The sequence below is a fragment of the Amphiprion ocellaris genome, chromosome 3, assembly GCF_022539595.1.
Source record: "Amphiprion ocellaris isolate individual 3 ecotype Okinawa chromosome 3, ASM2253959v1, whole genome shotgun sequence".
NCBI lineage: Eukaryota > Metazoa > Chordata > Actinopteri > Pomacentridae > Amphiprion > Amphiprion ocellaris.
The window spans coordinates 10,902,514-10,926,868 of record NC_072768.1 but is presented as its reverse complement, the minus strand read 5'-3'; the positions used below and the strand labels follow the sequence as shown (position 1 = coordinate 10,926,868).

The 24,355-nt window shown below is 39.2% G+C and overlaps 1 protein-coding gene and 1 long non-coding RNA gene across 2 annotated transcripts in view; one reads left to right on the top strand and one right to left on the bottom strand.

Annotated features, from left to right (window-relative positions):
* LOC129348562 (uncharacterized) overlaps nucleotides 1-24,355 on the top strand; it is a 70,076-nt gene that overhangs the window by 5,576 nt on the left and 40,145 nt on the right. The gene's annotated exons all lie outside the window — the stretch shown is intronic.
* On the bottom strand, nucleotides 242-20,962 carry gnrhr4 (gonadotropin releasing hormone receptor 4). Its single transcript, XM_023280784.3, has 4 exons — nucleotides 20,840-20,962; nucleotides 19,769-20,409; nucleotides 2,681-2,885; nucleotides 242-2,572 (listed from the first exon to the last, which is right to left on the bottom strand). Exons 2-4 carry the CDS (start codon nucleotides 20,285-20,287, stop codon nucleotides 2,121-2,123), a joined length of 1,176 nt encoding a protein of 391 aa, XP_023136552.1. The 5' UTR covers nucleotides 20,288-20,409; nucleotides 20,840-20,962; the 3' UTR covers nucleotides 242-2,120.

The following is a 24,355-nucleotide window of genomic DNA, read 5'->3' as shown; positions in this document are numbered from 1 at the left end:
ATAGTTACAAAAGAGAAAATGCTACACAATAGCATTCCTGACTTCTGAAAAATACAGTCAGTATTTTAAAAGAAATAAGATGAAATACAGTAAACTGAACAACCCTTGTATGTGAATCACTGACTGGGTTGTCGTCTTTTAGTTTTATCTGTCCAAATCAATTTATTAGTCTGCTTGGATGACAACTGTGCATGAGCTTAGTGGGAAATTGTTTGTGCATCACTCACACATCAGTGACAAATAAGGCAGAATTTTTATTCCACAAATAAACACATTGTAAGTATACATTACAACATATTGCATAATTTACAGAAAATATGCAATTAATCTGATATCTCTGCTGATTTTTCGACAGCTTTCCAATACAGTTTTGAAGTTTCAGTGTTTTTAATTAAGTGCTGTTATCCTTTTTTTGGTCACAGAAAGAACCACAATTCACAACAAAATTAGCTAATACCACTAATACTAATATCCAGATGGCATGCTGAATTACAGATATTTTACAGAGCCTTGCCTCCACTGTGATTGGAGTGTAACACAGGAAACACAAAGCTGAATAGTCAATAAAACATGAACAAGTTGCACAGGTACATTCAATACATATTTAAAAGGCTGTCATGGTCAGTAATGAACATAATCTAACATCCACTGAAGTGATGAAACTAAATCACATATTTCATATTGCACACATAACACCATGAATGACAGAAGCAGAGAGCAGTTTTCAGTCACTATGATGACTGGCAGAGGAACTTGTTCCAAAACGAACAGATCAAATACAGTAAAACCGCAAGTAAACAACAACAACAACAAAATCACCCCCACACAACCTCCATTTTATCAGTGTGGCACTTGTTTTTAATCACAGACAATTTAAGTTGAATCATTCATTTTTAATCACAAACACACATAATTTGTTTTACAGAAAATTATACAATAAATTATAAGATTTGCAAACTAAAACCCAGAAGCTGAGTGATGTGTGTCTGTGTGACAGACTGTCAATCAAAGTTCTTTTTTAAACCTGCCGTTGCCAAGACAGACGTTGGAACAAACAGCTGCAAGACAGTGTCGGTGAGTTATAGCAGTTTTCGGCTTATTTATCATCAGGTCAACCTGAGAGCTGTGTTCAGCACATCAGAGGAGTGACTACAAAGTGAGTTTAATGGGTGGGTTGACTCAAAAGTCAGAGTTCTCGGTGTCAGGGAAGTGGTCATGTTTTTAGGTCACCATAGTAACTTGCTAGCCTGGAGTGGAGGAGGGTATATTCAGAGTTTTAGATTTAAATGTGCTGTACAAGGCTCCACTGCATCTGCACCTTTTCTTTTTTTTTTTTTCTGACAATGTTCTCTGAGTGACACAGACTGTCGGCTGAAGGCATACATTGTATCTGGAAACCTGTTGAGCTGTACCTTATTATTCCTGCTGAACAAAGCTGTGCGATTACAGCAGACAAACTGTATTTGTTGAGAACATTCAATCACTGATTTCAAAATGATTTGGCCAAAAACTGAAGTGATTTTCTCTTATCTTTCATTGAGGAATAGTGTCAGACCTAAATGCACTTGTTGAGTTTCATGTTTTAAATGTGAGCTGTAATGTGCAACTGTTATGTTAGTAATAAGGGGCTGTATTTTTCTACCAGCTCTCCCCTCTTGCAGTAACTACATTTTTTTCCCTGGTAATTTTTTACCATCTCTATAGCTTTCCATTACAACAGTGTGTTCCTGATGACAGAAATGATTGAGAATGAATGAATTCGGATGAAGGAACCCCGGGTTAACAAAGAAACTTGATAACCACTATTGTGTTCCATTTATCTCTGATTGGGGTTTTAAGTTTTGCCAAGCTAACTCACACAAAGAAAACTTGACTACATCAAACTTCCTTGTTGCACTGCATCACACCCAGCTCAACTCTGTTGTGTCCTTTCAAAATCTGATCAGAGGCAGCCAACATATTATGTGTGCGATACCACAGGAGGAATACACCAAGGTTTAGCTGCAATACATCAGCTGAGCAGAAATGAACAGATTCATCTCACAAAAGAAGAACTTGGGGAAGAATTTTAAGGCGAAATCAATGAACAAGTCATCAATCTCTAAAGAAGGGAGTCGGACTTATATCCTGCTTACTGTTACGACTGGATGTGAGCAATTCTTTGTGTCGTTGTCATTTAACCCCTTGGTGTGTGTATTGTGGCCACCGGAGGCAATCTGCCTGTGTGACGCCATTAGTAGAAGGCAAGTGTTGTTTTCTACTTCAGTTCGAGTGTTTGACGTTTGACGGCATCTCTTCAGACCCTGGTGGAGGTGGATTGTGAACAGGCCATAGGTGATGGGGTCCAAGCATGCATTGAAGAGGCCAAAGATAAACAGCATGTGAGTCAGTGAATGAGAGACCGTCTCCTCCATTTTTTCCGGAAACAACCAATACCACAGGCCCAGCAGGTAATACGGCGTCCAGCAGATGATGAAGGAAGTCACGATGACAATGCTCATCTTAAGAGTTCTCATCCGAGCTTTGGGGATATTGTTGTGGGAGCGCCGGAGATGAACATCTCTGGAAAACTCTTGAAGAAAGAAGAAAACACAAACTCAGTCATGCACAACTCCTTGTGTCCCAGAAAACATAATGTGACTGCAGATTTTGAAAAAACTAAACAAAACGAGAGACTTACGGTTACTCCGAGCCATGCGGCTGGAAATCTCAATGAGGATTCGTGTGTAGCAGAAGATCATGATGGCCAAAGGCAGGAGGAAGAGGCACACAAAGGTGAACATGTTGTACAGAGTCTCCTGCCAACGCTGGACAAAGCTGCCGTGAGTGGTACACTGGGTGAAGGTCTCTGGGACTGTGATGGTCACATTGTGGAATATGAACATCTGCAGAAAAAAAAGACAAGAATAGGTATCCATCCATCCATTATCTATATACCACTTAATCCTCATTAGGATCGCGGGGAGTCTGGAATCTGTTCCAGCTGACTTAGGGTGAAGGCAGGGGACATCTTGGACAGGTCACCAGTCTATCACACGGCTACACGGAGAGACAAATGATCTCACTCGCATTCACACCTACAGACAATTTAGAGTTACCAATTAACCTGCCGGGACGTAAACCAGGGATCTTCTAAAGTGCTAACCACCAAGCCACTGTACAGCCCCAAGAATAGGTACTTTATTGATATTTGTTGCGGCTGTCTCTAAGCTTTTCAATTGTCCCTCATAAAAGTTTGTTTTTTAGCTGTTCCTAGGTAAAAAGCCCTTTGCCTTTCTTCCTCTTTTCTTTTTCAACTACAATTTGGATGAGGTATCCAAACAGTTCTTCTCTACAGATACTACCCATACTATTCAGCTTGAGTCTCTGCAGCCTTCTACAGTCAAGTTATTGTTTATTACTTATTTATAACTATTCCTCATGTTCAATCTGTTCTTTCTTCTATATACACATTTTATTTGTCTGTCACAATGTTATTACAGATCTACTGTCTAATCCCTATTGACACAACAGGCATCGAATGCTTGATTCTTTTCTCAGAAACTTAAATTTTCTTCACATTGTAATGCAGTTGAGATCCCTGTGCACCATCAGTAATTACTGTCCGATCAAAAATGACTGGGTATAGATGTCCTGTCAATAATTTCCTGTGTGTTTTCACTAACAAGGGAGCGGATTTATAAGGGATTACAGCTTGAAATTCTGTAAATACTTGACAGTTAACTGCAGAAACCTGTTGTCTCATGCATTTGCTGCTATGTTTGTACAGTAATTACTATTTCTATGAGTAGTGCTTATTGAGTAGGTAACTTCGTAAGTAGTTGAGTCATTTATCCAACACTGTTGCCATGAGGAGAAAAACTCATTGAATATGTCCTTGCCATATTGAAACGAGACCTTAACGACCGAAGAGACCGTTGTAGGTGATAATGATCTACATTCGATTAATTTCCATTAAGCTCAGCTTTGGTCTGTGTTAATCTAGGAAAAACAACACTTTACAAGATCTCATGAGACACCCAGGCCTCACAATTTGTTACATTCATAGAGGGCTCCGAAACTTTCAATACTCTCCAAGCAAAGACTGGTGATAGCACTTCTAGCAGGCGAATGAAGCCAGTCCAGTGTCAAGTGAAAACAACCCCATTCCTTAGTTTACTTTTAGTAATTATTTTCTTAGAAAATTTGGTAAAAATATAAACATTTAGCATTGGTCAACTGTTTTATAGTTCTTGCATGTAACAATAAAAAATGGTTAGCTACGTTCCCATGACATCTTCCTCATGCGTACTCCTGTGCTTCTCTATTCACAAGGATGTGAAAAAATATTTCAACTGTTACAATAGAGCATTAAGGCCAATTATAGCATGCAATTAAATGTTCCACAACTTGTATGTTTGTGATTTTCTCATCCGTTTTAATTGTGTTTCTTTATGCAGAGACATAATATCACAAAGGGCAGACTCAGTGGTTTAAAGGAAAAGTCAAGCCTCAAGGCTGGAGCACAAGTTGAATTTTACTACCTCGCAGCCCCTGAGCTAAGAAAATAGAAACAGTAGCAGAATTGCTTCTGGCAGTTTTATCAAGATATTTAGTTCAGTGTGTTCAGTGCCCTCGTGGTGACAAGAAATGGACTGCAACGACCAAGCAGCTGAGCCGCTGTGAACTGGTAGGAGTAGGCAGTGTGTTCAGGGAGGCTTAGATATGTAAGACACCTCTGTTGTCCTAAACACTGATATATAACGTAGAATATGTATCTCTGAACGAGCACAGTGTGCGTCACACATTTTCAGAGGAATAGACCAAAATGTGGAGATCCAAATTTGAAACCAGTTATTAAGAACTATAAATACTTATATCTGTATGTAGCAATAATAATCTCGCCAGTAACTCAGATGCTTCTGATCTCCACATATAGAAAGAACTGCAAATGACATATGGTCAAAAGATGGTTATTTAGTTTGAATCACACAGCGAGAATGTGAGGAGTGTCTTTCCTAATGTTTCCAATGCAAGTGATGGGAGATAAAATTGCCTTTTCATGCAAAACACCTTCCATAGCTAAACTGAAATGAAATTATGCTTCAGTTTAAACGAGGCAAATGAAGTGGGAATCTTTCAGTATCTGTAGAATTTTAAAAACATGTCAGTCGTCGTCAACAACATCCAGGGCACTTTATTTAAATACACAACTCAAAATTGGACAATCTTATCTCTGAGCACGTTTCAGCCAAAGAAAGGCAGTGAGAAAGACTGTGAGATGCAATTTATACCTCTGGGGAAAAAATGTTAGTGGATCTCAAATTAATATTTATTTGGAAAACCTTTGTTTGCAAGGTTACGAATGAGCTTTCACACTTATTACTTTTCTTTGTCCTATAATATGGGGATTATCATGTTTTTGTTAGTTTTTTGTGAGATTAGTTTGAAGTCCCTCTAGTCATTTATTTAGAGCCTAAAAACTTCTCTCTGTGTATCAAAATTACATATTTACAAGTTTGTTATTTTTTCCACCATGAAAATATTACCTTCATGCCTTAAAACGTCTAAGATGTAACTGTGCATCATTTCCTACCCACATCTCACAGCAGCTGGAGCACACCAGCTCACCTATAACAGACACAGTAAAACTACTCTACTGATACACAATAGCAAGTTGTTATATTAGAATAATAAAGCCACATACATTAAGTTCAACCCAGAAACCGATTCTGAAAAAGTATAATGATACATCAAGTCTCAGGCTATAAGCTGACAGGATTGGTTCCTTTGGTTTATCACATATGAAGCTGTGGAAGTCTGAAATCATGTTTTTAAGATTGTCATTGATTCAGTACAGTTTAGCAGCAACTACTTATTCTGTTCATATGTCAGAAAAAAACATAGTACAGACATGTTGACAAGATAAAAACCTTGATTTCACTAAAGAGGGGCTTTATTCAATTACAGTAACAACTTATTCCCTTTGTTTTAAGCAAAAACAGGTCACTTAGCATTATTGTCTTTAATCGTTTCATACAGAACTGTACAGATGTTGACCAGGTGTTTCAATATTTTGTCCATCTCATTTATATCCGTTATGGATTAGGGTTAAAAGGACCTAACAGAAACGGTTCTCTGCATCAGTTCACCAGCTAAACAAACTGCAACATAAATCATTTTTAACAAAAACTGAACACTTTAACCTTCTTGAAGGTGGACATTATTAAAAGACTTGTATTGGATTGAGTCAGTTCTATGCAAGTTTACCTCAGTTGGGTGGAAAAAAACACGCAAACCTGAAAAGCCATGAAACAAAATGTGCTAGTCGCTCAGATTTTGTGACTGTGTACAGCTATAAATAAATAAATAAATAAATAAATAAAATGATCCAGACACCCGTAGTGTGCAGTGGATTTTCAGTTAGGTAGCAGTATTTCATTGCAGCTCACCTCCTGGTTAGCTGTATACAGGAATAGTACCTGTAGATGTGTACATATTCTTTAAAAGGAATGCATTAAGTAGATTCACTCCAGGCACATTAAACCTCCTTTGCGTTTAAAGCCTCCTGTAATCAGATGAAAAACACAACATTGGCTGCTAGGTGCAGAAATATTTACACCTACAAATGACCTTAAGTTCTACAGTGTGGAACATACATTTAAAGTAGCATGGAAAGGAAGACAAGGTAGTTAGCTTGCTCTCTATTTAAGGCATCAGAAGCAACAGAAGCAACGCTTTTTAAAAAAAATGTTTTTCTACCACATCTCTGTGCAAGCTGCCATATGTCGTTACTTCTAAAGGATAATTAAATGGTAACAGCACTTGCCACATTAACTGCAGTATTTTCTAGTATTTCACATCATCAGCTGTATGTACTGCACCGGTATTCACTAGCAAATAAAAGGAAAAACCACATGACCAAGCACTCACAAAGAACCTTTTTACTGCATTCATGCAAACATTAGTACTGGTAGAGTGTGGAAGTGCGATTATGCACAGAGTTCACTTGATCGCGTTCATCTTTCCTCTACAAGCTTCAGGCTGTGATAAAAAGTGTAAATCAAACACACAGCTGGAAGCATTTCAGCTCGCCTGTTAGCTCCTGCATGGAATCAAGTAGTGGACAACATGTTCAATACTGAGGGGCTCCAGCTGTCTGTACCAGAAATCGCAGATGAAACTGTGCAATCAGGAAATCACAGCATGTTGTCTTTAATACACATTGATGCTCAGCAGCACAAAGTCAAAAGACAAAAAAAAAAAAATTAAAAAGTCTCCATAAAGGCACCATAGGAGCATTACGAGGATGTGAAGACACTGAGTATGAGTCAGAAAATCACAGCCAGGCAGGTCTGAATTTATAGAAATAAAGAGCAGTTGAAGTAACCGACATTTCCAACAGCCTTATTTCTAACATTTTTGCCAAATATTTAATAGACGCTTTTATCCAAGGTGACGTACATCTGAGAGTAGATAGAACAAAAGCAAGGATCTAGTCGGGAGAAAACAACCTGGATAAGTGCCATAAAACAAATTCAAATGAATTAATCAATTGTAGAGATCACAGAAAAAAAGACACTTTCATGGGAGTTCTTTTTTTTATGAAGGAAACTAAACATACATCATCATCATCCATCATCTATACACCGCTTAATCCTCACTAGGGTCATGGGGGGGGCTGGAGTCTATCCCAGCTGACTCGGGCGAAGGCAGGGGACATCCTGGACAGGTCACCAGTCTGTCGCAGGGGGAAACTAAACACTTCAAAATAAAAAAAAGTGTCATTACTGACTAAAGACACACTCGGCATTGGCTGCTTGTAATGTGTCTGAGTCTGTTTGTCCTCCGTCTCCACTCTCCAACACAATGCAGCTCATGATTCTATTTATCTTGTGGCTTTTTTGGGGGGTCTTTTATATGTCTGAGAGATTTTCTAGCAGTATTCTGTAAATTGTGCTTTGCATAAAGCTGTGTTAAAGTGGTTTGCCTCCTGCTTGACTGACAGGTCCTTTTCAGTAGAAACTGGGTGTCACTCCTCTTCTTCAGCCTCGACTACTTTAGTTCTCTCTGTATATGCTCCTCTTGGGCTCAATCCTCTGTAGACACAAATTGTCATTCCACTGTGGTGATTACACCTAGATTTACATCCCTCCTAATGCCAACAACACCACGTCCATCGCACCCGTCTTGGCCTATTTCCAGAAGGTAAGTGAGTGGATGGTCAAAAACTCCCGCTTGGGCCCATTAATCTCAGTGTCATCTTTGGTTCCTCTGACATTTGGCAAACACTATAAGTCTATAATGAAAGGATGCTACTTCCAGCTGAGGTACAATCCATCCTCTGTCTCACTGACATTAAAACTGTCACCACTGCATTTATGTCCTCAAGGCTAGATTACCTGAACTCACTGTATCTTGGTATTGGTCAGTTCTCTCAGTCTTGTCTGCAGCTGGTGCAGGATTCTGTTGCAAGGCTTAAAATTGGTACTAAAAAAGAATAACAGCTGCACTTGCATCCAAACACTGGTTACTAGTTAAATACAGAATTGATTTTAGGTGTTTTATTTGTTTATAGAGACACACATGGGTATCCTCCTGGGTACATTTCAGAACTCCGGGCTTCTTAGATCCTCAGAACAGCTGTTGCACAGTCAAGGCTGGTGGTTAAGTGGAGATCAAGCCTTTGCAGTAGCAGCTCTAAAGCTTTGAAACGGTCTTTCTGTTTCAGTTACATGTTCCTTCTCCATTAACATTTCCAAGAAAAGTCTCAAGACACATTTTTGGCTGCTCTTGATGCTCTTAACATTTCAGATTTATTTTTTAGAAGTTGATCTTACCGGTTGCCATCCTATTTTGCCTCGTATTTTATTTGGTTTCAAATTTAGATTTGACTTGTTTTATCCTGTCATGGTGCTTTGCACATAATTTTGATGTTGTTTGCCTGATAACATGTACAACACTTTGGTCAATTTAGGTTGTTTTAGACCTGTTCTATATGCAAATTTGACTTGAAAAGCCCAAACAGGGACGAGAGTTGAAAATTAGCTTAATGCTATACACTCTATATGTAATACATCAGATGTGTTCTATGTTAATTGCACGGTCCCTGATCAAATAACTGAATAAATAAATAAATAATAAGTAAGATTTGAAAGAACACAGTTTTGCAGGTGTGCACCATCCTACAGCCACACCTTCAAAGGAATAGATTCAGGAAGGCAACACGGGGGCACATACATCTGGAAATGGGCCACAAACGCGGAGTTCAGAACCATCTTCCTTTTATCTGCAACTACAATGTACTGCAGTCACCACATCCTGCACCAGTGGGGACAATTTGCTTTCCCTCTACATCAGAGAACCCTCTGAACATGAAATCAGTGTTATTATTCCATGTTTCTGAGACCATAGGGGTTTCTCTCTATGCGAAAGGGGCTATTGATGGGTCTCATATTGTCATTTTAGCTCCACCCGACAGCTCTGCAGAGTTCTTTACTCTGTCATCCTGCAAGATATGTCAGACCGTCTTTGGTCCATGTGTTCATGTTTGTATGAGAGGGGTCAGACTGGTGCACCGGTCCCTAATATAATAGAGAGCTTTGCAAGAGTAGATGTGCCAGATGTGCTGGTGCTCAGCGAGGCTCAGATGACTGTGGAGAGGGCTTTAGGCAAGGGAAGATGACAGTGCTGAGTTAAGAAGCAAGGCCAGTTTATTTGTGTAGCACTCATCAACAACCAGGCAACTCAAAATGCTTTACATAAAACATAAGAAGCCTGTAAGCAAGTTACATAAAATGGGGAACAGAAATTCAGCTAAAATAAAGGAAAAAACGAAAAAGATAAAGCAGGGGAATTAAATTTGCAGTTTAATTACAGTGCACACTGTCCCAGATTTGATTTAATAGAAGTGAAACATACAGAAACATCTTAGGCCTTGATTTAAAACAACAAAACATTTAGATGCAGATTTTGGCTGCATGGAGCATAAAGAATCACTCCATGTTTAATTTAGACTCTCGGAACACACAGTAAACCTGTCCCCGGTGATCTGAGAGGTTTGAATGACTCAGAACAAAACAGCAGATCAGAAAGAGGCATGACTGACGCATCAGCAACATCAAGACTTTCATCACAGCCCGTTGCCTGCTTCACACTTTCTGAAGTTAACAGGGAAGAATAGGACGGTTGTTGTTGTTGATGTTCAGGAAGGAGATGAGACTTGTAAATGGAATCCTCTTCATGCAAACACATCAGACACCTCAAGTGAAGTCTTGTGTGAGTATTTCTCAGGCGTTTAGAGCTGACGGGCTTGTCACAAACACCAGCACACGTCACTAGTTTCAAAACACTTTCTTTGTTTCAAAGGGACTTTGCTGCTACACTCAACAAAGCACCACTTGGACAATACTGAACTGCATAGAGTACAGTATATTGATAGCATAATGTAAACAAGCTCACTGTCCTAGTTATTCTAACAAAATAAGCAGCGGATGCATCTATACAATATGTATCTTTCAATTTTCAAGTACATGTACACCATATAATGGTATCTATTTTTAAATTTCAAAGTGTATATATGTAGGTATAACAGTTACCATAGATACAGTATCTATGACAGCTCCTGATGTGACAAACTTACTTTATTATTTTTGTTGTGTTTTTCTGATTAAAAAAAAGATATATAGATAGCCTTTTGAGGACTGATGTTGACAATATATAGATAAAACATGGGCTGATAACCAAAACATTGTACATGTAATGTAAAAGGGCCGGCAAAGGTCAGAACCCAACCACTAAAAATTAAAATATGCATGTTCACATACATATTGTGATTAAGTAGAGATTATAAGCCACTTAAGTCTACCTTTGTCAAGACACTGCTAGGAAAATGGGGGCACTTATGCAATGCTAGCAGTACTTATGAAAACAGTATTTAAGGATGTTGTGTACATTATTGAATATTGAATTGACTACCTTGTGTCCACACAAACCTACAAAAAATATGTCAGCAACAACTATACAAGACAGTGAAATAAAACAGTAGATGTTAGAGAACAGCAGCAGCAGTGGAGTGTGCAAATGAAGCATGAGGCCTATACCTCAAAGGTTATGATGCTTTTAGTATATTAAAAGGGCTGATAAAGGTCAACTGATGGCGTTTCCTCATGTACAGGATGCTGATAGTGAAGAGCAGGAGGAAGATGTCGTGGATTTAAGTGTGTAAATCACTGGAATAAAGGCAGTATGGCATATAGCCAGTCTGATCATTACTTACTGCAGCATCCTATTTATCTTTTGATGTTCAATCCGCTGTACCTGTTACTGATGCTCCACGATCTCCATTAGTATCGTCGTCTAGTTTTTGAGCGTTTCCTTCTCTTGCTGGCATGCAGCTGCTCCCCTTGCATGAATTCATCCTGCTCTTTCTTCAGCATGTCTCTAAGAGCCACCATCATGACACATCTGTCCTCATCTTCCTCTTCCCATTATTGCTTTGTTCTAGTTTGCCTACTATAAGAGTGTCTCATCACCAGTGTGTCTGATCTGAAGTGAGTGGTGTCAAACTAAAAAAATAGACCATAAAAATAGACATCAGCTTGTTTTACTAATCACACGTCTGCAAATTTTGAAGGACCAAGCATTGGCATAGACATCACATAACAGCTAACACTGGCTGCTCAGTGGGCTCTCTGGTCCAGTGTCAGATAGTGCAGATGGTGTTCCCAATGCAGCTATGAAACAGCAGTTTGGCTAGTTCCCTTACGTCAGATTATTTTGTTGACAGCATCGTACCATTGCCACTTTCTTTACCAGATTTATGGACCCTTGGATACTGAACCTGATGTTTTATTAGCCAGTCATGACTTTGTTCACTGGCTCTTTGGTATCCACAAGCATCAAAATAGTCAAGAATTGTATCAAATAATTTTCCAGCAAATATTGCAGCTCTGCCATAGTGACTTATTTCCTGCCACATTTATTAAATGGAACAGTGGTGTTTGAGTTCCATATGTGGGCACAGTCAACAATCACACCAGATGCATACTGTTCCCAAGTCCAACTGAACAATACTTGTGCCCATCTTTTAAAGTCGGTCAGGGCACAATATGTTGAACTGGGCCTGAGCAGTGTACACAGCGATCATGCTGGTCAAATAAACTGTATTGTGGTGGTCAAACATGCTCAGGCATAGTACAGATAGCCTCGTATGAGTACACGCTAAATTACAGCAGTTCCAAAAAAAAACAAGTTTGTAATCTTGCTAACATGCCCATATGGTGTTTGCTATGTGCTAGAAGTCATTTTATGAACAAAATAGGGAGTCAACCTCTTGGCTGAGCATTTCTACCTGAAAACAATCTCAAAAACATGGGTTGCATACATGACGAACCCAAGAAACCATTTCTGCCAACTTGTGAGGTGTCTTGCTGAATTACTCTAGTACTACAACTTTCCATTGTGCAGTGTACTCAGGTTTTACGGTGTCTAAGTGGAAGGTGAGCAGGTATGCTTGAGCTGCAGCTGAGCAGTAGAGGGTGGAGAAGGAGTGGAGAGCAATTTATTATTTTTTCATCGATCCTTGCATACAAAGGTTGGCAAAGGGTAGAGTTACATCTAAGCTCATTTGAGAGATGAATAGAGTTAAATAGGAAAAAAAATACTTCTAAATACGTAATTTAGATGAACAGATGTTGTGTTTTTAGGGGTTTAATCAATGCTAGTAGAGGAAAGTTGAGAAACTGTAGCTGGGTTTGAGATGGGGGTTAAAACATCACCCACAAGAATATGGTTCATTTACTCAACTATCTGATTAAAGAGAGATGTTTGTAAGCAGCTGTAGCACCTATCTAACAGACCTTATTTATACATCACCTTTATACTCTACTTTATACTAACGATAGTAATGAATATCAGTATGTAACTATCAGTGCTTCTATGTAGTTCCAGTATGTTGATTTATCATATGTATAAATTGGGATTTGATCCTGTGGCCTCCCACAGCCGAGACAGTGACAAGCAACAAGACTCCAACATTCACTCCACCAGTATGTTTTTCACCTGTTGGCAATATAGTTCCTACTGTGCCTTCATTGTGTTTCTAGCCCTTTCCTTGTGTCTGTGTTGGTACCCTGTTTGTCACACTACTGGTGTGTTTGTGTAGTTGTGGAGTTTCACACATCATACAATCTACCACCATGGTAACAATGTGCTTTGGGCACCAGCTTAGTTAGCTTTTCTTCACTTGTTTCCTTAATTGTTGGACTAACCTTGCCTACCCTGTGCTTCACATCCCTCCTTGCTTGCCTACCAGCCTGCCTTGCCGAACCTTCAGTTCCGTAGCCATCAATGTCTCTACCTTTACTGATCTCAGACTGCCACGTTTCTGTCATGACTCCCAGTCTTCACAAAATTATGTTCTTATACAACTGAACTGCATTCTCTATTACATTTAGAGTGGAATGTAGTTAAACATAATTTGTCACCTGTACTGTAGCAGGAAAGGCAACCAGTTTGATAGAACCACAAAATCCTTTCTAGAACATGGGAAGGGAAGAAGCAGGCACTAGAGTTTCATCCAGATGTTAAGCGTTTGTGCCCCATAATGGATGAGAGACCATCAGTGTCAGTCTTTAGCTTTGTTTTCTGTCTGTGTTTACTTTCCAGTTGCTTTCGGTTTAGGTTCAAGCACCAAAACTACACAGGTGTAGGAAAATAATACGTTTTAGTAGACACATATGTTGGAAGCTTTGTTCAGGTTATGCACCAAAATGACTTGGTGAGGGTTTGGAAAGATATCATAGTTTGGGTTAAAATATGACCGCTTCACAATATGTTTGATCATCTGAGTTACCAGGATGACAACTTCCACCCCAACTAATATCTGACTGGTTGGCAGAAACGGAGCAACAAGTAAAGTAACAATATAAATGGCAAAGATATGTTGATTAGAAACCTATTTGCGATATGTTTGACACAAGTGTAATTAGAACATAAATGAGAGTGCATTTTAGTTGTATAGCATTGCACTTTTGTAGAGACTGGGTAACCCTCCAAAACTCTCTTCTCAATACTGCTTGTTTTTCCAGCATTAACACAATCGTACCACCTGTCGATACTCAGCACCATCCTCATGATCACCAGTCACTTCCCTCTGAGTGTGGAAGTTACACCAGTTTCCTCCCAGGGTCTATGTTCAACATTGGGGTCTGACTTCATTGTTCTTAACAAGGTGATTAAATGTCAGCAGCACAACCCTGATTTAATCTAGCAAATAATTACAATAAGCATAAATTAAACCAATAAGCCTGCAAATCTTAATCTCATTTGTGCGTCCATCAAAATCTCTGGGTTTTATTTTGCTCTGATATTTGCTTGATGAGAATCTTAGACCCATTTGCTGCAGTAATACATGAATATGGAAAACAGTTTGAAAGGGCTTGTTCTCTTTTGATCTTTCAAAGGTTCAGAAATAATCAGGAAAAATGTTTCTGCATAAGCAGAAAGGGTTCCTCAAGTCAGTAACTGTTGGTATCTTTCTGCTGCGAAAAAGTAACGTTAAACACGCGTCAGCCGCAGCATTAGAAGCACTTCCAGGTAAAATGAATAACTTGGGCTGTAATAGGCCATAACTGAAGAGTCAGTTCTTGAAGTTGATGTGTTAGAAGCAGGGAAAATGTGCACTGCAAGGTTGTGAGCAGCTTTGAAAAATGCCAAATCGTATCTCTTAAACAGCAGGTCTCATGAGGTGTTCCTTGTATGCAGTAGTTACCAAAAGTGGTCCAAAGAAGGACAACCACCGAAGCAGTGGCAGAGTCATAGGTGTCCAATGTTTACAGATAAGCGTATGGAGCAAAGGCTGGCCCTTGTAGTTTGATCCCACAAAACTGTAGCACAAACTGCTGAAGACTGGAATGCTAGCGATGTCAGAAAGGTGTAAGAACACACAATGCATGCTGTATATTGGACTGCGTAGTCACACAATTGATCCAAGTGCCCAGCTTGATCCATGTCCGCCGCTGAAAAACCGACACATAAGGACTGAGAAGAAGGAAGAGACCTGTTCTTGTGAGAAAACTGTGGTCCTGACATAAATATGGATAATATTTTGACCCATACCACCTACCCAAACATTGTAGCAGCTCACATACATTCCTTCATAGCAATGGCGTTCCCTGTGTCACAGTGACAGCGGTCTCTTTCTGCAGGATAATGTACCTCGCCACACTGCAAAAATAGTTCAACAACAGTCTGAAGAATGTAACAGAGCTTGAGGTGTTGACTTGGCCTCTAAATCCCCCAGATCTCAGCCTGATCTGATCTGTGGAATGTGTCAGAAAAACAAGTCTGATCCATGGAGGCACCATCTTGCATGTAGCAGCTAATAATGCCGACTTTGGGACATCACTGACAGGCAGAATTTGAAAAAACAGATTGCAGACACAGCTTGTGGGTATACAGAACACTTGTTTTACCCTAGTACTCGCAGTCATCACCTCAGCTGCAACCTCCAATCACAAAAGCACTTCAGATGCACAGCAGCAGGAGCCGACGAGGCAGGACTTCATTATCCCTGAAAAGGGAAACCTTCAAATATTTATGTCACTGTCTTTCCTGTCACCGCCTTGAGGCTTCTCATTGTACACCCTCAGTAGCTAAATGAAGACCGTCAGACTGTAAAGGTTAAAAAAAAGTCTAGATCTAGACATATCAGGAGTTGTGCAGCAGTAGGGTCGTGAACTCTGCCGCATTACCTGCTATTGTACATGAAGGCCTTGAAAATAATGAGGACATGTGTCAAACACCGTGAATCAAATGGATGTAAAATAATAAATATTTAGAGACTCTACAGTCATTCAACACCACAAAGCAGTGGTGAAGTATAAATAGTAGAGCCGACCACATCTAAGTAATTTTATTTGACAATTCCAGGAGAAGGTTTTCAAGTAATGGCTGGGATGCAGACTTTGTGCCAACGTGCAAAAGTGTAATTCTTCTGTTCAGTGAGCCAAATAAACAAGTGAAATGTATTTTGTCCTTCTGATTTGGAAATTTGAGATGTGCTGTACCTTCCTTTATTACATTTTTCTTTTAGAATTTGCATGTCACAATAGTCTGTGTCGCTACGAAGAAACTGAGAGTGTCTCAGACAATCTTAAAGACCCATGACTCTTTAAAACCCTTCCCAACTCTTATTCAGTGCTGGAGGACACTAAATTAGAAACAGAATATGTCAAATCCATTACACTTAATAGAAAAAGAATGAAAACAAAACTGTGAAGGTCATTTTTAGTCAAAGTTTCCCCTTATTTTCTGTGATAACAATTGATTTATCTTGAATGAATTGCCTGATAATTGTAATCTCATCAGTTCCAGTTCCACTGAATACGTTCACTCAGATCACTTTTTTTTCCACAGTTGTAACTTTTTTTTTTACCGTTTATGACAATGATTTATTAATCATCTCTCCGGTTCTTATTTCCCTAAGAGCAGTCAAACAAGTTCTCCACAAATTCGACATAAAGTACACTATTAGTAATCAAACTGACACACAGAAGATTAAAAGAAAGATGATATAGGTTTTCTGTACTAATCACTAATGTTACAAGTCATGGCAAAATGTATGAAATGAATACGCTCTTAAGATTGTCAGTAGTTATCACCTGATAAATGTAAGTGAATTATCCTGGTCACAGTTATAACAAGAAAAGCACTCAGAAAGTGCAGTAATGAAATCCTTAGTAAAAAAAAAATAACCTTGCACTAAGCACAGGTGTGTGTTATGCACATGTAGGTTATGTATGGATACCGAATCGTGTGACCTAAATATGTAGCGGGCAGCGAAAATTGATGGGACTCGGAAACACCTCCGCAATGTAATCAATTGTTCCTTGTATCATTTCCGATGGATAAGTCTTGGTGGATTTGTAGTAGGATCGCAATCATGTGATCATCAGCAGGCAGCAGGCGTAGCATTCACTTGTTGTCATGGTTACAATGACGCTATGCCGGACGTTATCTCGCAATGACAAATCCTTAACACATCTGTGGATCCAGACTATAAGTCGCATCACTGCCAAAATCTAGTGAGGTGGTCATTGTGTCATTTCTGACCTTGCCTGAAAATTTCAGCCAAATCCGCTGAACGATGATCGTCGCATAACTCTGCCGCGTTCCTTGGCGGAATAGTAATCCAGTACGAATATTAATGATGACAAAAGTTTCTCCAGATTTGTACTCTAGAATTTTGTTGACCCAACCATCCACCCTGACCTCTTCCCTCTGCTGACTTGGCTGCTGCATAACGAGTCGTATGTCCCACGGCCTCACAGTTTGCCATTTTAATATAAACAAATGTTGTTTTTGGGGGCTCAGGCTGAAACAACAGATGGTGTCTTTTCCTTCCGAGGACACATTTTATATTCACTCTTACAATTACTGAGCGAACATTTGAAAATCCACTGTGTATAACTGTGGCTGCAGCTGTAGAATGTAAACATGAGATATGAAATCCCCAAATTCCCAGAAAAAAACACAGAGTTCATGGCATCTGTGTCTTCAGCTGACTCCATCACCAAATAGTCACGAATTTATCGAGTGTATATGAGATACTCATTAGTTACGTCTAGACTTATTCCTGTCCCTGTGGAGGAGACTGAGGAAATAAAAATATGATTTATACATTAGGTACTTGATAAGCATTTGGAAAACCTCCTGAAAGCCTGGCGGGTCAATGAACCATGCATGCCCTACCTGATCAGAAGTCTAATTTAATTAGAGCGAGTAGCAGTCGCATTTCAGTCCAGCATTTCAGGCAGATTCAAGGACTTCTGTGAATTTCACACATATTTATAACAAACAGGTGTATTAAACCTTGTGCTTGTTTGTGCTGGAGGAAAATAAATCCATACTGATACTGACAGTCATGTAATCAATTTTTTTCCAATAAAATCTGAGTTGTTTAAGTTATATCTAACACTTTGAACTCAACAGATAATGTCCTTTTGCTGTATGACGCTGATAAAAGCAGATTGTACCTTTTAGATTTTGCAAATCAGTTTTTCACAAACCTCATAGGAAGCAATACTGACAATTTAGTAGCATTGGGTTTTGTTTTTCTTTGTCTTGATTGCTGAATGTTGCTTATTACGCTTCCTTTAGCAGACTTAGTAATTAATTGAATTAACCTTTATCTGTCAGTGACATTTAATATGCTGCTCTCTTTAGTCAATATAAGCACAGTTACAGTGTTCGATGCTTTCTGTGCGGTTCAAGGTGAGGGATTTTCAATTAAATGTTTGAGTGTATGTATGTTCTGACTCACTGCACTGTGCACAAAGAAACGAAGACATACGTCAGACCATTCAATGAAAACTGACTTCATCGTTGCCAGAGTGAATGAGAATAACAACAGATCAAATATGTTAAAAATCAATTTAAAAATAAAATTAATACAAGCATGTTTCCTAGACATACTGCAAAGTTATCTCACGTTTGTTCCTCTGCTGACTTAAAAAAAAATGTGTTTAGTGAACTTATTCCAGTGTCCACTTTTGAGTTTTGAAATGTAAAACTAGCTGAGTTAACACGTATAGTCAACTTAAGAAACTGAATGAATCAATTTGCTTTGTTTTTGCACTTTATCAAGTTAAGGTCTTTATCCGAAATGAAGAACTATCAGCTGCAAGTGTTGAAACCTTTTTTTACAAAAGACGTCACGTGAGACCGTTTCCAGCTGTTTTATTTCAAAATAGATGCACAACGGGACAGAATTTAATAACAACCTTTCTCATGGTTTACATTGTTTCTATTATTATGTAAAGAAACAGTTTTCACTCTGGGTTCTTCAAACTACAAGTTTGTACTCACGTGATGGCAAGACTTGATTTTATGAGCTGATTAAACTTTGAGTTGTACACTAATTCAACTTATCACTTTTAGTAGTATCTGCATTTGTAGTCTGAACTTGTAATTTACTAAACTTATACATTTACATATTCTGACAAAAAATGATTAGTTCTTCCACTGTCCTCCACTCCAATGTTTTATGAGGCATTCTGACCAAAGTTTCTTCTTATTTCCTTTTTATGAATGCAAGGTTTGACCTGAATAAACCCAAGGACAAGTGCCACCTCACCTATTCCAGACCCGATCCATTGTTTATGTCTCTATTTCATATCACCTTGTTTCAATTTTTGTCTTATGCTGTGCAGGTGTTTAGCTGTCTTAATATTTTAACCTTTCGTGTTAATGGTATCGTCTCTCTTCTTCCGTTATTTACTGCCCAGGAGAGACTTAAGACCTTCATTTTTGACATACTGGCCAAAGATACTCATTATCCTTAGAAAAATTAGTGACAGGGCCACACAAAGACCACATAAGGCTCATTTCCATAGTGAACTGGTCCAAGCAACTGAAACATTTTTGCTCATTATGCATCTTCTGTGTGTTCTTTCAGGAGAACAGGCCTCATAGAGTGCAACCTCACCCTCAGGCACCATAGAAATCCCATCACATTAGGTGCACATTTATTCACTGCTGACAGCTGGATTTCACATAAATTTTTAGCAAACACTTTCTGAACCTCGAACTTGCGTTTGGAGCACAGACCAAAACCTCCAGGTGCTTTTTGAACAAGGTCTCCTCCCGCTAAACGGCACAGAGGTGCTTTCACGCAGCAACAAGCCTCCTGTGAGCTGCAGAGCGTGGAGAGGTACGTGGTGTAAAACAAACAAACAAACAAACAAAAAAACACAGTGGCAAAGCATGCAAACTGTTTCACTCTTACCTGTGGGAGCGAGAGGATCACACTCATGGTCCAGGCCACAGTCAACATGATTTTGCTTTTCCTTTTGGCCTCGCTGATGCCGAGAGGGTTGAGGATGGCGGACTGTCTGTCCAGGCTGATGACCACGGTGACAAAGGCGCAGGAGTACATGGCCACCAGCTTCATGAACATGAGCAGCCTGCAGGCGACGTCCCCGGCCTGCCACTGCACCGTGATGTTCCACACCGCGTCCACGGGCATCACGATGAAAGTCACCAGCAGGTCCGCCACCGTCAGGTTCATGATGAGGATCCGGACGTGAGACTTGCGCTTGCCGCCGTTGCACGCAGCCCACAGCACGACCAGGTTGCACACAGCCGACACCGCGCACAGGGTGAAGGTGATGATCACTCGCACTTTGGCCGCGGTGGAGAAAGTGGGCAGTTGGAGCGCGTCTCCATCTGCGCTTTTGTTGCACACTAAGATGAGTTCCTGCTGACAGCTGTCGTTCACCGCTGGATCCGTCAGCTGATGGATCATAATGAACAAAAGGTTTCCCGAATCAAAGCAAGATGATAAAATTTTTTTTTTTAAAAACAAAAAAACGCTTGCACCTAGAATGCGTCTTTCGTCTCCATCTGCGTCTCCAAGTGGAACTTCAGCTGAGAAAAGAAAAAAAGATTATTTTCCCGATTTCTTTCAGGGCTGCAACATGTTCTGACATCATTTTAACACTTCTGCTGGAATTCCTGGCACACGCTGTCTTATTTTACGTACAAGACATAACAACACATCCGCTTATTTAGCTTTTATCTGGCATTAAGAGGCGCGTAAAGGCAGTGGCAGTCATGGCACTAACCGTAAAATAATAAAAGAAAAAGAAAAACGCACCACTGAACAGCTCAAATGTAACAAGTTAACCCAAAGTGGATTCCTTTTCTAAACTTCTAATCCTCATTTTTATTTTCTCACGGTTTCTGCTTTTTCTACTTTAAGGCATTTTGGCACCTCACTGTTCCGAAGGCAAAGAAAAAGAAAGGAACAAAGCAGGAATTAGACCCATTTTCCCACGCAAGAACAAAAGGAGCTTACCTGCAATTAGACACCAGTCAGCGCTAATAGGGATCTCAGTGCTGCTGCAGCCACCGCGGCTGTTGCTTCACTCAGCTCCATTCATCCGCTCTGACGCGCAACAATGAGAAGCGACAGTATGAGCCGGGTTGGTTCGATCCATTCATGAGGCACGGGGGCTCCTCTGCGCTGACAGGTGAAGCACGAGAGAAAAAAAAATACCTCGCAGCTTAAGATTTTTTTTTTTTTTTTGTACAAAGTTTAATTTCAAGGCAGGAGGGGGAGAAAAAAGAAATCAGATATGATTTTAGAGAGATGTGTAGGGAGGAAAAGGGGAGGATGTCTGGGGAACAGCAATCGTTTGCTCTCTGTAATGAAATGGATTTGTTATTTGCTTGGAGCAGTCTCGAGTGGCACACAGCCACTTATGACATATTGTTTTCTGTTTTGCTTTTCATCTCTTTAGTCTTTTGACGAGAGTTTTCCACAAGGCAGTAGAAACATGAGCTGTACCACTGACTTTTTCCCTTCTTTTCTGTGTGGGGATTTGTATGGGGGAGAAAGGTGAAAAGAGATTTTCTTACTTCACTGAGAGAAAACTCAAACATAAAGTAAGGAATCCGTGTCCAGACACTCAACAGACAGACACACACTGAGAGGAGATGAGAAAGTTTTTGGTTTGCTTTTGAAAAAATGGCTACAGAGCTCACAGATCTCAAGTCTTTTCAGGTCAGGTAGCTTCCAGACAGGAGGAGGCTTAAACAGGAAAAGGAATTTAAAATATAAACCAGGAGGTGCCCAATACACGCAGAATATTAAACTCCCTAAAAATGTAAAGTCAATGAATCCTCTCAGTATCATGAATCTATTTTCTGTTATTGTGAAACAGGGAAATGCGGCTCAATTCATCAGTGTGTTAATAGTAATGAGAATGTTTTCCTGGATCAGCATCAAAATAAGGCAATGCATGCAAACTTAAAGGCAATAACAGTGTGCCCCAAAGGCCTCATATTTATTGTGTCAGCTGATACGGGATCATTTGATTTATTGCACTTTTCCTTTTGAGAATATGCACGACTATTCAAATGAGTGGTAGACAGTAGTGATTCACTGTGCCATTTTTACGAATTTAAATTCTCCCTGTCACCTGTGTGAATAATGCAATGAATTTTTGGCTCCATTTCACCTTCCCAGTTTCTTCATTTTTCTGCGTGAATGACATGTGCTTGAGTTTTGTGCCTCGTGCGTTTGTATCACCTGTCCTCTTTCCAGGTCTCCAATGGTGGAGAGTTGCCACATCACATTTATTTCACGCCTGTCTGTTACAGATAAATGGATTGTTCCTCTGTTGCTCTTAATGAGCATTCTTCCATTTTTTTCCCCATTAAAGGGGTTTTTACTTATCTCAGTAAAACATGTGATACACATGGATGGAGTGTCTAGTGGACAGATTGTGATTCAAATTAGCGCTTTGCCATATAAGGATGTGCGAATTAGACTGGTCTAATTTGACGTGACTGAATATATTTATGTTTCAATTGAGGTTTCAAAGCTCATTTCTACTCAAGCAAAGACATGTTACCTTGGCAAGAACCAGTTTGTGGAACACTTATAGACGTTTAAATGTGTTTAGTGGTTTCATACTGCCACACTTGATTGCAAGTAAAATGCAATTACAGAGAAGGGCGTGATAATTGTTTCAATATGGCAATAAATCACTGTTTTGCACTCAGTCAAAGCATCAGAAATACACTGAACGGAAATGTAACTGCAGTATGCAAATAGTCTTCTTTTTAGATTTAGAAAAAAAATGGTTCATAGCTCATTTCTATTGTTAGAAAAGTGTTCAGTTTAGCTGTGTAGAAAAAGATTTTGCTCTCTTGTTCTCGACCATTAAGTTACTCGACAGTCTAGTCATCTTTAACCCTCGTGTTGTCTTGCGGGTCAAAATTGACCCATTTTAAAGTTTGAAAATGAGGGAAAAATATATATTTTCACAGTGAAACTTCTGATGTCCACATTATCAACATTTTTGGGAAATCTTTGAACATTTTTTGGTGGAAAAAAAAGTTAAAAATGTTTCTTAAGAACATTCACATAAAAATCAACCAAAATCCAGCGAATTTTGCTGGATTTTAGTTGATTTTTATGTGAATAGAAAATATTAGAAATTGTACTGACATATATATATATATATATATATATATATATATATATATATATATATATATATATATATATATATATAAAATCACTGTAGATGTTTTTAGGATTTTTTTGGAAGGTTTTTACTCATTTGTTGAAAATATTTACAAGAATTTTCTTGCCAAATTTGGGGATTTTTTTTTAAATAAAACTTTTAAAGGAAACTTATAAGGAATTGGAATTTTCTTCCTGAAGGTTTTGCAAATTTTCTGAAATTTGGGGAATTTTTTTGCTGAATTTTTGGATTTTTTTTCAGAAAAGGAAACAATATTTTTTGGTGCCCGTAAATGAAGACAACAGGAGGGCTAAAGGACAATTATCAGACAGCGTGACTAGTACAGAGACACTTCTTTGACTGGTGACTGTAAAAGGCCACCTCACAATGCAGCTTTATTGAAATGACACGATGCCTCAGATGAAAGCTGAAAGATGTGAACAGGCTGTTGACCTTCTAGATGCTTGCAGGTCAATCAGAGCAGGAGCCAGGCATGTGAATGTCCACAGTTCCACCACTTGTTGCCTAAGAAATCAATTTAAAGAACGTATTATGAGACACAATCTGCCACATGTTCCTCTGGATAAACGTGTCCAGCAACATGATTCTGTCTCTCCAAGTGTCCAACAGCTTTAGCAAGTCCTTCAAGAAAGAGTTGAGAGTCATACTACTGTAACATCAATGACCTCATTAACTGCTTGAGTCACAATTGTGTGAGTCATTACTGACGTGAGACTGATGGTGTAAGAGGTCCCGCTCCATCTGATCCTGATCATTTCCATTAGTAGTTGTCAGATGTCAAGCATTCTGTTGTAGAGAAGGTATGTGTTGGAACAGCAAATACTTAATCCTCTATGTCAAAAAGACTGGATGAAATTTAATAAAATATTATATTCTGAGTTTATATTTATGCTCAGTATAGTTGTGTGGCAAGTTTGGGAGAGAGTGAAATTCAAACAGACCAAAATAAAATTTAAAGTCAATGCAAATGTCCAATTGTTGGTTCGGAAAGTTGCAGGTTTCCCGCTTCCATCAGTGTCAAGGATCAAAGTACATTGATGTTGCACATTAAACACAAAGCTATGTATTACACATGCACATAATTAAACTCCTCCTATGTCTTTATTAACAGTTCTGAATTTGGAGAACATCGACCCCCACAGAGTCCAAAGTGTCAAAGGTTAAGAGTCTCTGAAAGCTTTTAGTGTAAAAGCAGTTGCCTGTATTTGTCGTACACACACACACACTTGTAACAAGATTGCTTTTGGGTTCACATTTTCTCATGAAGGCCTTCAGTCCCTTCAGAATAAAGGTCCATGTCTGCTCATCTTTACTAA